Here is a 17,883-nt window from a genome sequence, read left to right on the forward strand (position 1 = left end):
AACTGCCTAGAAAATTTTATATACAATATTACGTTATTTTTTGTTTGTCTGTTAGTTTAGCATGTTATTTTCTCGAATCATTTTTTAATTATGATATTAAATTAATTAAGCACTTACAATAATAAGCATCTTTATCAGACTTGCTCGCTTGTTTATGATGCGAGCTAGGACTCCTTGCTCTCAAGGACATCCACTTCCAACCCGGCTTACGCGTTCGTGCTAAAAAGTGCAAGACGCGTTCTTCGGGAGAAGAAAAGAACTTATCGGAAGCTGAATTATATTCGCAGTAGACCCAATCGGGATGCACTTTCCAGTTGCTCCCTTTGAAATACTCAGTTACTACAATAACAAGAACAATAACATTAATAATAGAAATAATAATCAAATTAATAATAGAGATTTTAATGTCATCTTCAACTATTATCTCTGTTTATATTCTATTCAGATATCGTTCAATAACAGTGGAAAGTTTACCGTTTATAATAGCGAGTTTGATTTCGTGCTCGGCACGCAATTCGAACATGCCGTATCCTTCCGGTAAAGCTAGGCCTAAAGAAAATGGAGTACCTTCGATCGGCTTGTAAAAATAGTTGTGCCGTCTAATCGTAACTCTCTTCTGCAAAGCAATATATATTGCATAATCAAATAAAAATTTTTAAATTCTACGATATATTATGAAACACATATAACTACATTTATAATTGCTTTTACAATAAATATATAATATTTTAGTAATTATTACGAAAAGATTTCAAAGTTGCTCGTAATTCAAGACTCTCTAATAATTATCAATCTTCCATATCTTACCATATTGTCATAATGAATTTTGATTGTAAAGTCCGTTTCTCCTTCTTTTTGATCGATCATGTCACGTCTCAACTAAAAGAAAAAAAAATAACATTACTTATTATTATATATACCAATAAAATAATGAACACACGCAGACATCGGACTTACATCGAGTAGGAGAGAATTGTTTAGAGGGGTTGAAGGGCCATCATATTCTGCGAGTTCAACTTCCGACAAATCTACACTTATATACGTAGGCTTTAGCGTTTCCTCGTACTGAAAAAAATTTATATATATGTTTTCAAAACTCTCAGATATTCAAAATAAAATATATATAATCCAATAGCGTTAGAATTATATAATACTTTTATGTATATGTATATAATATTATTATGTATATACATATACATATTTAAGACTCTTTCATACTTACTTCTATATTTCCAGGCTACATATGAAACATTTATATGATTATAATATCATGATACTACATTTTTGCAAGAAATATATACATAAAAAAACTAATAGAAATTTATTCTGTATAATTATAATTTTATTATTAAAATCAAAGATTTATTTGAAAAATTTATGTGTAATAATGCATACTGCGAAAAAATTTATTTAATTAGCTACTATTAGTTGCAAAATTATATATATATATATATATTTTTTTTTTCTTGGAGTAATTTTGATTATCTTTTACTATTGTATAATAATATTAATACTTACGAGAGGCCGCAAATCAGGATGATACAGAACTCTGCCATTATTGTCAACAATAAACGAATATCCATTAACTCCTAACTGCAATTAAAACAGCGCATATTCAGATATTAATAATCAACAAAAAAAATTACTTGTAAAATTGATTACATTAATCTTCTCCAGCTAATTTTTATTAAACAATTGTTTTATTTTAATTTTCTCAACTTTTCTTATTTCTCCTTTATCTTTATTTTTGAATAAAAAATATAAGAAATATGTCAAGGACAAAGACATCCTCCCCTAAACAGGATATTTACCGAAATTACAATTTAAAAAAAAAAAAAAAGAATCAAGTTTGATCAAGCTTAATGCAACAGGAATTGAATGATTAATAAAAGAAGCATTATTCTGTACCTTGTAAGGCGGCACGAGTTTCTGAATCTCCTCAACAGGTACGTCAGTACCAACGATACCCAATAAATTGGCTGTTTTTACCTGGAAAAGTTTTTCACATTTATTATATGTACATATTATTTTAGAATAATGTGAAAGTAAGATATAAATCGGAAACCATCTTAAGCCGCAAGGTAAAGGATATGAATAAATAAATAAATATTATTTTAGCATAAAACATTAAAACAACACTCGCACAAGATTAAAACAAGACCTTATTAATTATTTTTAAATAATTACCGTATAATTTCGGCGATCTAAAATTGGAGCCGTCACAGACGTCATTAGTTGACCGCGATTTTCTTTGCCATACATACTACTCTGAAAATCAATCGTTATTATTATTGAATGTCAGATTATCGCGTATGTGATATAGCAAAAAGACTAATATATTTACAAAAATATTTCCTGAAATATAAATTAATTAACATTATATCATAATTATATAATAATTTTATGTCATTATTATTGTGAATTAAATGGCTTACTTTTCCACCTATATAACCAGGACTCCAGTGAAGGGGATGATCATGCTGATAAAGTACCATAGGCCGTGCAAGAACCTTTACGTACTCGAAGACTTTATCATGGATTTCGTCCATATTTGTTATTCTCGCATAAAATCCTATGAAAAGATTATTATTGAAATATAAAGAATTTATAAAAACTTTCAGCAACTTTTTCTCAAACATTAATGAAATATTAATTTTATTTCCTAATTCTTATATAGTCTTTATTTCTTTGTATGGACTTTTTCCTAATTTCTTTCAACTTTTTTATAAATATTTTAAACAGATATTTTCACAATTATAATAAATTTTTGCAATTAAACGGTTTTAATATCTATTCACAGACATAGTGTCACTTGTAGTCATAATTAATTTATAATATATGTATATATATATAATTAATTTATTAATTTATATATATTAATTTATTATATATATATATATATATATATATATATATAATATATATAATATATATATATATATAATATATGTATACAGAGTGTCTCATAACTAATGAGCCAACGCTCGTGAGTACAGTGAACTAAACAAAAAAATATTAAGTCATTTTGCGATTTTCGCAATAGTTATTAAAATATTAATTAAAAACGCTTAGCGAACAATATTATACATATGTACAAGATGTCCGGTAATAATCGCCCCACCTCTTTAGGGCTAATACAGCAGGTCAAACTGAACATAAAAGTCCTGTATCATTTTGCGATTTTTGCAATAATTATTAAAATATTAATTAAAAACGCTCAGCGTATGAGCGCACGCCACATATAGCTCTCAGCATGCTCTGAGCATTTTTAATTAATAGTTCAATAATTATTACGCTTATCGCAAAATGATACAGGACTTTTATGTTCAGTTTGACCTGCTCTATCTGCCCTAGAGAGGTGGGGCGATTATTACCGGACATCTTGTCGATATGTATAATATTGTTCGCTAAGCGTTTTTAATTAATATTTTAATAATTATTGCGAAAATTGCAAAATGACTTAATACTTTTTTGTTTAGTTCACTGTACTCTACCCACTCACAAGCGTTGGCTCATTAGTTATAAGACACTCTGTATATACATATAATATGTAATATACATATATTTATAATATACTTATATACAAAGTTGGAAAAGTTACTTTATAAAAGTTGCTGTTACCGTTACTCAAAAAATAATGAATCGTTACAATTTTCGTTACTTTTTATTATATACAATACAAACTTTACATAAAAATTGTTTTAATACAAGATCAAATTAAATTAAAAATTTACACTAAACAATAAAAATTTTTAAATGTTATTTTACATTAAATTAATAAAAATCATATAATTTTGATAGTGATATTGCTATTGATATAAAGTGTGTAATAATTTTAATAATAATAATTATTTTAAATAAGAAAAACTTTTGAGAAAAGTGTAAACAAGCTATATTAAACACTTATAGATAATGTAAATGTAAATAAAGTAATTTTCTTATTGTTAGTTTACTTTCAATAGATTTAAATATGGTCAAAATCGCTTTCTTCTCGTCTCTTCAATTTTTTTTATTTTAAAATTCTAACACGATACGATAATTTTCTTAATATCAAATTCTTGACTAATCATTTAATTATCTGTCCACTTAAATGTTTTTTTTACAAAGTAAAAAGATACTAGAAAGAGATTCCAGTAGCGTCTATGTGATACTGCAGTTCAATACTCGTATCAATCCCTAAGTTCCATTTCACGCATATGTACACATGTATCTATAGTATATCTATAGTATATGTTATTTGTACTATATAAAATGCGCGTATATGCATGAAACGAAAAATATCTATGTTTCTTTATTTGAAAATTATATTCGAAAAAAAGTATAATATATAGTTAATCATATTCGAAAAAATCCCAGACAGCGCAGAAAGGCCGAAAGACATCTTAAAGATATTTAAAAGACAATAAGACGTCTTTCAAGTATTTTTTAAAAACATACGCTGTCTGGAAAGTAACGAATAAAAGTAACTGTTAATTTCGTTACTCGTCATCGAAAAATGTAACGAAGTTATTTTTTCCGTTACAGTTACCGAAAAAAAACTATAACGGTAACGATGTTACAAGTAACGCGTTACTTCCCAACCCTGATATTTAGGATTCATAAATATATATATATATTTATAAGTTATCAACGAATAACGTACCCTTATTGGTGCAAGCCATGTTTCGGAGCTCAGGACTTTTATCACCGCCGATGAGATAAGTAAAGATACGAACAGGCATGTGAGGCCAATTGTAACGTTTTATCACTTCCATAGGCGGGCCGCTAGTATCGGAAGTGATCAACATGATGGCCTGATTGCACTGACTCCCCTGGCCGGTTCGATTATATTTGTGCAAGATCTCGAAGGCAGTGCTGAGCGCAGCTGAAATGTTAGTCGCAGGGTCCTCATGTTTTACATAAGATAATGCTATTTTCATTTCGTGAATATTCTCTGGTGATGCCTGCACCAAGCTGTCCTTGAAACATTGTACGATTTCCTCGGCGTTCTCACCATATCGATATACATTCACATAATCGTTCGGTCCTAAGGTGTCTAGAATTACTCTCGTTGTGGTTATCGTTAACCGCCGTATTTTATCAGACGCGTAAGTCGCACTATCGATCAATATTGCTAAATCCCTTGGACTATTCGCCGCCCCGATAAACCAATTCAACATCTTAAAGTCGTACACGTCACGAACAGCTCGATGGTGCGAGGAGGATTTGAACTTCCCGGGTGTAGCCTCCATCGGCGGCCATGATATCGCTGTAACATATAGAATACGATCTTATTTATTTTCGCGCAATTTTTCTTAAACAATTTATCAAAAAAATTTTGGAACGTGTTCACGATTGTATATTTATATATATATATATACATATATATATATATATATATATATATATATATATATATGTTCGTAATATATTGAATATTATTTGAAAATAAAGCTTGAAGTTTTCATTGAGTATTAAATTATTTATTACAAAATTAAAATGTCGACTCTCGACTCGAACACAAACTAAAGGAAATTGTAATAATACATATTCTCTCTGTAATCATAGCATAACTATTCTCTGTGGATTATTTCTTCGTGATAGTTGTTAAATATAATATTATAAATATTAATATTAAACATTAACATTAATTTACATAATAATGATAAAAGGATAAAAGTAGGATTAAACTTTTCAAGGTGACTTTGATATGACTTCAAAGATCAACAGAAAGTGAGCTTATCTGATCATTTTCTTTTCTCTTTTCAAATTCTCTAACTTTTATCTAAATAATCAATTTTTCTCGAAAATGCAGTATTAAATATTTTACTGCATTATTCAAAATTTCCATATATTATGTGTATGTATGTAAAGTGATCCATTTTAGAAACCTATTACGCTTAACGATTTTTTGGGGGTTTTAGAAAAAATGTTTTAAACATTTTTTTTGGAAGGAGGGAAACATAAAATAATCATATTCATTTTTTTAAGTTCTTTTTTTAAGATCACATAAATAGGTCATCTTCTATAAGGGAAATATATATTTTTACTTATTCTTCAGATTCTTATAATTAATATAGTTGATATCAAGATATTCTCAACGATCTAATAACTCATCCTTTTTCATCAAAAATTGACTAAAAATTAGTGATGTGTCAAAAAAATAATGATATCATCAATATGCATTAATATAACCTACAGCCATGGTCAAAAGTATTAGGCACTCTTAAATTTTCTATATTTCTTATTTTGTTAATAGTATATAAATGCTAAAAAAGATTTTAAAATTTTTACAAACTATCAAGTACTTTAAAGCTGAAATTTCAGGCTTTAAAATGTTTTTTAATTTTTCATTAGCGATAGTTTTTCGTCGAGTATCGACAACTGTTACGCGCCGCAACCTATATCTTAGATTTTTACAATTTCCTCTATAAACCTTAATTATGTCTCGTCCCAAATCCTAACTAAACCTTATATAAACTTTTTGCCTAACCCTCTTTTTCCTACTTCCGACCCTCGACTAAAGTCCGTTGCGTCGTACGTTATCTCTATTACCTTTTTTTGAGCTTTGCATTCCTTCAATTTTACTCCTTCTTCCGAAAACTATTTCCTCTGATATCGAACCTCATTGGTTAATATTTGCTGTTAATGATATATCTGCTTGATATAGCCGGCAGAAAGAAAATCTCTCTAACCCAGTTCAGTTCTCGTTTGTAACTTGCTCAATTAACAAATAAAAAGCACTTATACAGTATCCCTTCATTTTTATACATTATGTAGTTTACTGAGCTCGTAACACAATATGTTTGAAAAAGATTGAACGTTTCGCACTATTCAGCAATACAATGAAACAATATGTGTAATCATATAACAAAATAAAACTCTAACTAAAGTAAAAAGTTATATTTTTGGTTATAAATATATTGTATAAAATTATTTTTTTGTTTTACTCTATAAATTTCTTGTGAAGATCATTATTATTGATATAAAAAAATATTTAATTCAATATGTATATTCTATTTAGTAATATAAAATGTTATTTTAAATGTTTATTTATATATAATTATTTTCCTAATATTATTCTTATCAATTTTTAAAAAACTTTATTATATTTAGTGTGCATTTAATTTCAATTAGTATTTTAATTTTATAATATTTTTTAAAGAATATATAGACATTTATTAAGAAATATAAGTATTTAATTTAAAAGATCTTTTATAAATAATATTTCTCATTACCCTTCAAGATCACATCTTTTTTATTAAATCATTGGAGAAATCTTGATACCAAGTATAAGAATATGCAATTTATTCAAATGTTGTAAAATAATTTTCTTAAATTCCTTGACCTTCGAAAATTTTTATTCAAAATTCCAGATAAAATTAAAAAATTTTTAAATGCACTTTATAAAATAAGTTTTTTTATTGCATTTATTGTGTTTTAATGCTTTTCACTTACATGAAGGGAAAACACAGCTACTTTAGTTTCAAGTGCAAATGTATGGAAAAAATGAATAACTTTAATAAAGTTTTCTCATAATATTTTTATTATTTTTGTATTAATAAAATTTGCAATAAAGAATATGTACATATTCTCAATATTTTGCTAAAACATTAAATATACATATGAACAGAAATATATATATATATATATATATATATATATATATATATATATATAAATATATATTATATATATTTCTAATATTATAGATATATTTATAATATATTTTAAATGCATAATCATTAAGAAAAACGGCCAATAATCGAGCAAAATTAAATATGTTGGAAAAAATTATATAAAATTTATTGTTCTAAATTTTGAAACATATTAAAAGTAAACGTTTCGGCTGTACGCAGCCTTTTTCAATACCATTTTTACCTGTATATAGTGAAACACAGAAACCAAAAGCAAAGCTAGATAGCATGTCCAATGGGTCACATTAATATAAAAATTCTAACGTCAATGTACAAATAAAAATGAACCAACATTACAAATTCAACGCAAAACAAAATCCACGCGAAACGCAGGTCTCACACAATAATTCTTTAGACAACACGCGACGATCATCATTTTTTCCGTAGGACAATCATTCCTTCTTCGGTAGAGGGCGAGAAACAATAACCGTCCACTGATGACGAATCATGCGTTTTTTCAAAAAAGCGCGAGGCCGTGATTTCTATGAAAAAGAAAAAAGAAAAAAGGAAGAATCTCACTGTAATGATCGCTCAAAACAATGTCGTGTTACAAATGTGAAGCTAAATTAAAGATTTCGAGTTTACTTTTCTTGTCCATAATGACTTTCAAAAAACTTCTCTTCTCACGAAACGTTCTTACAAAGATAGAGAAATAACTCATCTTCAACAAATTCGCAACTAAACTAATAATGCTGATCTAAAGCTCGGGGAACAACCTTTCTGATATTCAGACAAACATCCTGCTTTTCAAAAATATCATCGTCTAACAAACAAGTTTATTATGTGTTTTTTAGTTCCTGTAATATGTCAAAATACAATTTATTTAACAATTCTGTATCTTTATTTGAATTTAATCCGTTATTCTGATCCCTAATGTGTAACATTTCCGAAATAAGTCTCTTGTGATAGTTAGATTCATAATTCAAAATTTTCACATCGTCCCAATTAAATGTATGTTTCTCTTTTAGTATATGTTCCGAAATAACCGAATGTCTGTCTGAACTTAGTTTTATGTTATTAATATGTTCTTTTATGCGTGTCTGTAATTGTCTCTTAGTCTGTCCCACATATGACGCGTTATAACCATTGTAATTTATTTTATATATGACATTTGAATTGCGAGCGAACTCCACAGTATACGAGTCAACAATTTGTTACCAACCGCCACTAATATTGTTAAAGAGTGAGTGAGCTTCATAATAGTTATTGAACAGTGATCATTAATACATAATCTAATTAATTATATTTAAAACATCACCCACTTTTACAGATATCAACGAACATTGACATTCACACACAATATTATCAGGTCAGTGATTTCTTTCATTGTTGACTATGATTGTCTGTTACTTCAATAAACATCTCTCGGAGTTGGTCCTAACAACTATGACAATGACGTTTTACATTTATACTCATAATACATTATTAAATATTCCTGTTCTAAAAAAAATTTTTATAATTGTAATTTTAATTAGTTGCGCTGAAGAAGACTCAAAGATTGAGCTCGAAACGTACGCTTCCTAATAATTATATAATTGATTTGTAATATCTTGTAACATTTGTCGTTTAAATATCTTCGATTGAGTAGAGTTATGAAAATGCGATATAAAGATTCTCTTAACAATTGTAATTTCGATATCGTTGATTGTTTTGCGTTATGATAATACGAAATATAATACCTCTATTAGTAATTTATTATTGAAGGGTGCGACATATGTAATATTTATTGACATTTTTGATACTATTTATAATACACCTTAATTCGTTTTAATTATTATATGAATGTTTAATTAACACCTAACTTGTCTAACACGACTTAATTTTTGCTCTCTATTGCCGTTTTGAACCTATTTCATAGTTTATATTTAAGAGAGCACTGACTTTATTATTTATTGTACATTTGAATTCGTCATGAAAAGATTCTTGTCTTTTTGTACTTTTATAAATTTATCCAATTTATTCAAACATCGATATCCTATTAGGAATTCTGCTTTTTCAATCTTTGAAACTATCATTTCCGAAAAGTTTTTAACATATGGAACAACAAAAATCTTTTTCATCACCCTGTCATTACAATTATCGGAACAAGTTGTTGGTTCTATTTGGTTGTTTTTGACTAAAATTCTCTTGGAGATGAGGTTGTTGATTCTTCTGTTCACGAATTTGAAGATCATTTCAAGAGGATAACCATTGCCTAATAATATATTAATTGTTAATATAATGTTCTTTTTATGAAATTGTGGGTGTGACAACAATAAAGCTCTATCAATCATATTGTAAATAATTCCGATTTTTTGGCTGAACGGATGATTGGAAAAGAACGATAATAATCTTCCTGAAAAAGTTTTTTTACGAAACCAATCAATGTAAATAGTATTATTATTAATCTTAATCAACAAATCCAAAAAACTCGAGCAACGGTCAACTTCGCACTCCAATGTGAATTTCAATCTATCATGATAACTATTAAAAGCGCTCACAATTGCCGATACTGAATTCATCGGTGCAGCCAACACAATATCGTCAACATATCTGTAATATAACGATGGGTTTAAAGTCTAACAAACCCAGTACTGATGTTTCCAAATCCTGCATGACTAAGTCGGCAATTATGGGTGATAATGGAGATCCCATAGGACACCCATAAGTTTGTTTGTAAATTTTATTATTAAATGTAAAATATGTCGACGTCAATACAAAATTTACCGCAAACACAAATTATTCCTGTGGTATGGGTTTTTATGTGATCCCAACGTTTTTTAATACTATTTATCGCAAGATCCAAAGGCACATTTGTAAACGACGAGACTACATCCAAGGAAATCAAAACGTTATTTTCATCAATTTTTTTGCCCGCAAGTATATTATATAAATCATAACTATTGCTCACGTGACTCATTGCAATCGGCACGCTGTTCAATAATATTTTATGTAAGAAACAGGCTAACGAATACAGAGCCGTGTTAAGGGGTTAAACCACTCTAGAATTTTCAAAAAATCGAAAAAATTTTTTTTTGCTTAAAAGGTGCCTAAGGGTCTTAAAAATAAGATACAACATCATTTATAATGGAAAGAATTTTATAAGTGCCTGTATTTTAATCCCGACCGAAGTCACCTGCTGCGCGCTCGGAGGTATAAGACTCGGCCCGACGCGCTACGATTTTTACCATTTGGAATGCTTGCTAGGATAATAAAGTATTAGTTATCTGTTTCATCTAAGTGGTCAGCAACCAGAAAGGAAGAAGAACAAGAGAATACCAATTTGGAAGGCCAATTATATGGGGCAGGCATCGCAGATTAAAGGTATATCAAAAATTTCTATGATTTTCTCATAAGTAAAACTTAAAACGCATTTTTCTCAAAACTACTTTTTTCGAGCCGGCCGGAAACATAATTCGCTCAATTCTTTACCGATTTGTTTGAAATTTTTACTGTACCTTTTAAACAACATTATCTAGAGAAAGACGTACGGATTTTTTTTTATGATGCATATTTCTTTAGTTATAAATAATTTAGTGCCTATTATTTTAGGCGAAAATTGTAATTTTTTTTCAAATGTCCACCATTTTTGCAAAAAGTGATATAAAAAAAATTCCGTACGTCTTTCTCGAACTTTTTATATGTAAAACTAAAAAAACTTTTGATTTTTGTTCTAGGTTCAAAATTGGAGGAGAAACTTTTCCGGCCTCGGAGCACTTCGTGTCGGCGAGCGTTGCCGTCAACCAGCTGCACAACCGCCATTTTGTTTTTAATTGCCTCATAAAAATTTATTTTCACACTTCGATGTATAAGCAATAAAGACCCATAAACATATTTTTCATATTTGTCATTGTTTTCCCGGAAAAAATTTTTAAATTAGGTTTCTTTTCGACGCCATAGAGTGGTTTAACTCCTTAATGGACGAGACAATGAGTCTAAATGGTTGTTTGCTTGAGGCAATGGATTGACGCGAATTATGCAAGAATAAAGGCATTAGAAAAACTTAACTTCTTAAAAGCATGTAAAAATCATAACGTCTTTCCTTTGCATCTGATAAATTGTTGTAACATTGAATTCAACTTGCATCATTACAAGTCTAATATAAAGACAGATTGTTGTGTAAATTCAGAACGGCATTACTAAATTTGGAAATTTTCGATCTAAACAGATTCGTTGAAATGTCAAACAGGAAGATTTATAAATTGACACAAACGCTCACGTGGTTTATTCCGGGTTATATTTGGGAAAAGATTTTTTATTTTCACATGGGTTCTATCAGCAGATACCATAAAAGATTACATCATACTCATGGAAAAAAGTTGAATTGGTTGTTGAGGAAAAAGGCCTCTTTTGATATGAGGAGAATAAGGCCGATAGAATACTGTGTCGCTATGGACAATAATGGGATACATCCTATATCATGCGCGCGTAATAATATAAAAATTGGGGGAGATTCCTTTTTTAACATACATATCGAATCGAAAGATTTTTCTATGAGTAATAATCATCCTTTAGAACAAACCAATAATAAATGGTTTATCAATTTGTCAACTGTTGATATACCGTCCAGTGTTTCGAATCTTTTACAGTTAGGAAGTAATTTTTGCCTCCCACAAAAAGATAAAAAAATAGCTATTCATGAATTTATAAAAGATATTGAAAGGGGAAAAAGAAATAACATGATTAATTTATCGACTATCCGTAACACAGCCATTTATCATTTTAGGAAATTTTTACATAATAATAATAAAAAAGACCTAATACAACAAAATTTGTTTGCGATGCTAAAAACAACTAAAAAATTTTGCATTGATAACCCGAGCATCATTTTCACTCGGATCATTTTGCCTCCCAGATAAAGATAATGTCACAATAGCATTGGATAGATCAGATTATATTAAAAAGATTGAGTTGGTATTGGAGGATAAAAACAGTTACGCGTGTATTCAGAATAACACATATTTAAAAATAGAGAGGGCTCTTAATAACTTATTGAAGAACTGGTTAAAAAAGAAATTGATTTCTAAAAAAGAATATTATTGGTTGCACTCTAATGACGCTTTACTACCGAAAGCCTATGGTCTTACGAAAAATACATAAAGAAGACTTTCCATTTAGACTCATTGTCTCGTCCATTAACACGGCTCTGTATTCGTTAGCCTGTTTCTTACATAAAATATTATTGAACAGCGTGCCGATTGCAATGAGTCACGTGAGCAATAGTTATGATTTATATAATATACTTGCGGGCAAAAAAATTGATGAAAATGACATTTTGATTTCCTTGGATGTAGTCTCGTTGTTTACAAATGTGCCTTTGGATCTTGCGATAAATAGTATTAAAAAACGTTGGGATCACATAAAAACCCATACCACAGGAAGAATTTGTGTTTGCGGTAAATTTTGTATTGACGTCGACATATTTTACATTTAATAATAAAATTTACAAATAAACTTATGGGTGTCCTATGGGATCTCCATTATCACCCATAATTGCCGACTTAGTCATGCAGGATTTGAAAACATCAGTACTGGGTTTGTTAGACTTTAACCCATCGTTATATTACAGATATGTTGACGATATTGTGTTGGCCGCATCGATGAATTCAGTATCGGCAATTGTGAGCGCTTTTAATAGTTATCATGATAGATTGAAATTCACATTGGAGTGCAAGGTTGACCGTTGCTCGAGTTTTTTGGATTTGTTGATTAAGATTAATAATAATACTATTTACATTGATTGGTTTCGTAAAAAAACTTTTTCAGGAAGATTATTGTCGTTCTTTTCCGATCATCCGTTCAGCCAAAAAATCGGAATTATTTACAATATGATTGATAGAGCTTTATTGTTGTCACACCCACAATTTCATAAAAAGAACATTATATTAACAATCAATATATTATTAGGCAACGGTTATCCTCTTGAAATGATCTTCAAATTCATGAACAGAAGAATCAACAACCTCATCTCCAAGAGAATTTTAGTCAAAAACAACCAAATAGAACCAACAACTTGTTCCGATAATTGTAATAACAGGATGATGAAAAAGATTTTTGTTGTTCCATATGTTAAAAACCTTTCGGAAATGATAGTTTCAAAGATTGAAAAAGCAGAATTCCTAATAGGATATCGATGTTTGAATAAATTGGATAACTTTATAAAAGTCAAAAAGACAAGAATCTTTTCATGACGAATTCAAATGTCATATATAAAATAAATTGCAATGGTTGTAACGCGTCATATGTGGGACAGACTAAGAGACAATTACAGACACGCATAAAAGAACATATTAATAACATAAAACTAAGTTCAGACAGACATTCGGTTATTTCGGAACATATACTAAAAGAGAAACATACATTTAATTGAGACGATGTGAAAATTTTGAATTATGAATCTAACTATCACAAGAGACTTATTTCGGAAATGTTACACATTAGGGATCAGAATAACGGATTAAATTCAAATAAAGATACAGAATTGTTAAATGAATTGTATTTTGACATATTACAGGAACTAAAAAACACATAATAAACTTGTTTGTTAGACGATGATATTTTTGAAAAACAGGATGTTTGTCTGAATATCAGAAAGATTGTTCCTCGACCTTTAGATCAGCATTATTAGTTTAGTTGCGAATTTGTTGGAGATGAGTTGTTTCTTTATCTTTGTAAGAACGTTTCGTGAGAAGAGAAGTTTTTTGAAAGTCATTATGGACAAGAAAAGTAAGCTCGAAATCTTTAATTTAGCTTCACATTTGTAACACGACATTGTTTTGAGCGATCATTACAGTGAGATTCTTCCTTTTTTCTTTTTTCATTTTCATAGAAATCACGGCCTCGCGCTTTTTTGAAAAAACGCATGATTCGTTATCACTGGACGGTTATTGTTTCTCGCCCTCTACCGAAGAAGGAATGATTGTCCTACGGAAAAAATGATGATCGTCGCGTGTTGTCTAAAGAATTATTGTGTGAGACCTGCGTTTCGCGTGGACTTTGTTTTGCGTTGAATTTGTAATATTGGTTCATCTTTATTTGTACATTGACGTTAGAATTTTTATATTAATGTGACTCATTGGACATGCTATCTAGCTTTGCTTTTGGTTTGTTATGTTTCACTATATACAGGTAAAAATGGTATTGAAAAAGGCTGCGTACAGCCGAAACGTTTACTTTTAATATGTTTCAAAATTTAGAACAATAAATTTTATATAATTTTTTCCAACATATATTTAATTTTGCTCGATTATTGGCCGTTTTTCTTAATGATTATTTTTAAATAGAATTACGAGCGTTGAAGAGTTTTGTCATTTCTTATTTAAATGCATAATTTACAATTTGGCTTATTAGTGAATTGCCTATTGCTTATACCATAAAAACAAAAGAGAATTTTTTTAAAAATTTCTCCAGTTCCTATAATTTCATAAGATTTTCCCGGTACAAAAGAAATCCTGACAATTCTAGATTTTCCATGTTTTTTTCAAAAAATAGACCCTTTATTTTTTAATTAAGTCATTTGTTTTATATGAGTGATTATGGTCACTATATACAGAGTATTTTAAGATTACCCGGCAAAAAAAAGTCCATATAAAATTGGCCATTTATGGATTTTGTCAATATCTGGGCATATCTTGCCAAATATAGTTATACATGATAATATGATAATTAAATAAAATCATATATAATATCATATGATTTCATATGAATTATCATATAATATCATATATGACTATACTTGGTAAGACATGATCAGATATTGACAAAGTCCATATATGGCCAACTTTTTTTCCCGGGTAAATATCTTAAAATATGAATTTAGGATCTCACAAAAAGAAAAAATTTCTTCTGAAGATAAGTATGCTCGTAAACGGTTCGTTTAAGAAAAACATCTAAAGGTATAGATAAGAATGATAAAGAGTTATTGCTAATAAACTTGTTTCCGTAACCCGTAACTGTATATGTCAATATTATAAAAACAGTACACGAACACCATGTCAACATATTCACCATTAGAATAAATGTAAGACATAATAATTATATTAATAATAATGCTTACAAGAGAAGCTATGGAAGTAATTGTTTTTGATTTTGAATATGAACTTTGAATATGTAGTAGTGTAGGTTAAACTTTGACACATATATTTTTCATTTGTTCTTTACCATTAAATAAAACACCTTTTTGAAAAAAAATCAGTTTTCAGTATTTCTACGGGAATACTCTCGTAACAGTAAGTGATATGGAAAAAGTTTCAAAAGTTTTTTGGTTTTTAATATTGTATATTATGTGACAGTGTAATTAGATTTTTCGAAAATATCATATTTTTTTTAAATCTCCTTCTCCTCCTAATTTTCAAAAAATTTAATTACACTATCATAAAGTACATTTAAAATCGTAAAACTTTTATTTAAAACATTTTTTTTATATCTTCTACAGTTTTGACAATTTCGCTTAAAAATATATAAAAACCCGTTTTTTTTCAAAAAGACGTTCACCCCTTTAACTGTCGAAATAATTAAAACAAATATGTGTAAGGTGTCTCTTATTTTGCCCTAAATTAAAACATATTCAAAGCTCATCAAAATCGGAGACGGACATTTCCATACCTTCCCCTGTTAGTTTCACGAAAGCGTCAAACAAATGGAGAAATGTCACTGAAAAAGTTTCTCAGTGATATGTCGATATGGTATATTGTGTATTGTTTTTTATATTATTGACACGTATAGTTACGGAAACAAATTCGTATTAGCAGTACAATAACTTTATCATTCTTATTCGTATAACTTTAAATGTCAATACTGCTTAAACAAAACGTTTGCGGGTATATCTCCAGAGAAAAATTTTTTTGTTTTCTTCAGGTCCTTTTATATTTTAAATTAAAACATAACCCTATATAACATATGTTACATGTAGGCTGGTGCTACAATAGCTGTCGTAAGAGTTTACCAATCGTATTCGAGTATTCTTCTCTAAAGTCAACTATGATTGGTTAACTCTTCCGCCATCGGACTTACGACAGCTATTGTAGAACCTGCCTAAACTAAATCTATATTGGTCGTATCGTAGTATTGTAAATGGTAAACTGTAAGAAATTAATCATAGTTGAACGTGAAGAGAATAATCAAATCTGATTGGTTCTTCCTTACAACTTACGACTTACGATGCTACGATACGACCAATGTAGCTGCAGCTTTTACATATTACCTTTATGAGGGAAATTACAAGTAACCGATATTTATTAGTAACTTTTATACAATAATAATAGTATTTTAGTTTTATTTAATATATTACGTTAATATAACTGGGTCTGCTGTATTTTTACCGCCATTTTTGTGGTGACAGCAAGCTATATTCAAATTCTGCTATGTTTTCATTGACAGTATTCAATATTCCATGTGATATACTTTCGTCGCGTTTTTGTCACGTTGTGACAGCAAATCATATTGAATTACCTGTGAATTACTTTTTCGATCAAAATCGTTAGGGAAACCTATCGTATTTATGCTTTTCTTAAGGTGTTTTGATATCATAACGGAGACGAGGCATACTCCAGGATATTTTGTACGTTACAGTCTACAGTTTACAATGAATGTTTTTGATTTAGTTATTTTATTTACATACCTTCTAATTGTATAATATTTTATTTTATATTTTTAATGTAATATTTTAATTATTAATATTTTTATTAATATTTAATTATTTTTCTTTCTTTTTCTGTTGTAGGAGAACGTGGGGTAGAACGGCACCGCGAGGTACAATGGTGCAGAATCGATATCTTTTTACAGAGATGCTACCATATCATGAAATATGTTGCAATTATTGCTATTAGGTGTCTGTTTCTGCGTACTGTTATCAGTGGTCGCAATATTTTTAGTTGAAAGTTGTTATAAATTATTTAATGCACTTGCTGTGCTCTCCGCGACTAAGTTGTAATTCTTCGATATATTTACATAAGATAAACAATGATAAAATTCTATTTTTTATTACCGTAAATACATTTATGTTTTAAAATGATCTTTTCTTATTAATTTCATACTATGTCTATGTAAATATTGATTAATTATAATTTTTTATATGATCAAAAGTAAATAAATACGTTTTGAGGCTTAATGAAATATTAGCCCACAAAATGTTGTACTTTTTATTTTTATACTAGAGAAAGAAAGAGAGTATACATAGATGCTGTCTTTCAAAATTAATACCAAAAATTATTACATTAAAGGATATTTT

General features: G+C 28.8%; 1 protein-coding gene and 1 long non-coding RNA gene across 5 annotated transcripts in view; one reads left to right on the top strand and one right to left on the bottom strand.

Annotated features, from left to right (window-relative positions):
• Stol (voltage-dependent calcium channel subunit stolid) overlaps positions 1 to 17,883 on the bottom strand; it is a 54,720-nt gene that overhangs the window by 22,010 nt on the left and 14,827 nt on the right. For 3 of the 4 annotated variants that reach the window (XM_072902398.1, XM_072902396.1, XM_072902399.1), the window contains exons 6-15: positions 4,643 to 5,248; positions 2,436 to 2,572; positions 2,188 to 2,268; positions 1,909 to 1,989; positions 1,519 to 1,593; positions 1,223 to 1,237; positions 958 to 1,065; positions 808 to 879; positions 475 to 616; positions 118 to 339 (exon numbers count right to left, since the gene is read on the bottom strand). In XM_072902398.1, coding sequence (XP_072758499.1) covers positions 118 to 339; positions 475 to 616; positions 808 to 879; positions 958 to 1,065; positions 1,223 to 1,237; positions 1,519 to 1,593; positions 1,909 to 1,989; positions 2,188 to 2,268; positions 2,436 to 2,572; positions 4,643 to 5,248 — 1,539 coding nt within the window. The remainder of the gene's footprint in view (positions 1 to 117; positions 340 to 474; positions 617 to 807; positions 880 to 957; positions 1,066 to 1,222; positions 1,238 to 1,518; positions 1,594 to 1,908; positions 1,990 to 2,187; positions 2,269 to 2,435; positions 2,573 to 4,642; positions 5,249 to 17,883) is intronic. The other variant, XM_072902397.1, reaches the window with a different exon arrangement.
• LOC140671214 (uncharacterized) lies at positions 13,970 to 14,887 on the top strand. The gene is made up of 2 exons (XR_012047690.1): positions 13,970 to 14,381; positions 14,485 to 14,887. It is a non-coding gene; the product is annotated as an uncharacterized lncRNA (long non-coding RNA).

This window comes from Anoplolepis gracilipes, chromosome 11 (assembly GCF_047496725.1).
Source record: "Anoplolepis gracilipes chromosome 11, ASM4749672v1, whole genome shotgun sequence".
Classification (NCBI taxonomy): domain Eukaryota; kingdom Metazoa; phylum Arthropoda; class Insecta; order Hymenoptera; family Formicidae; genus Anoplolepis; species Anoplolepis gracilipes.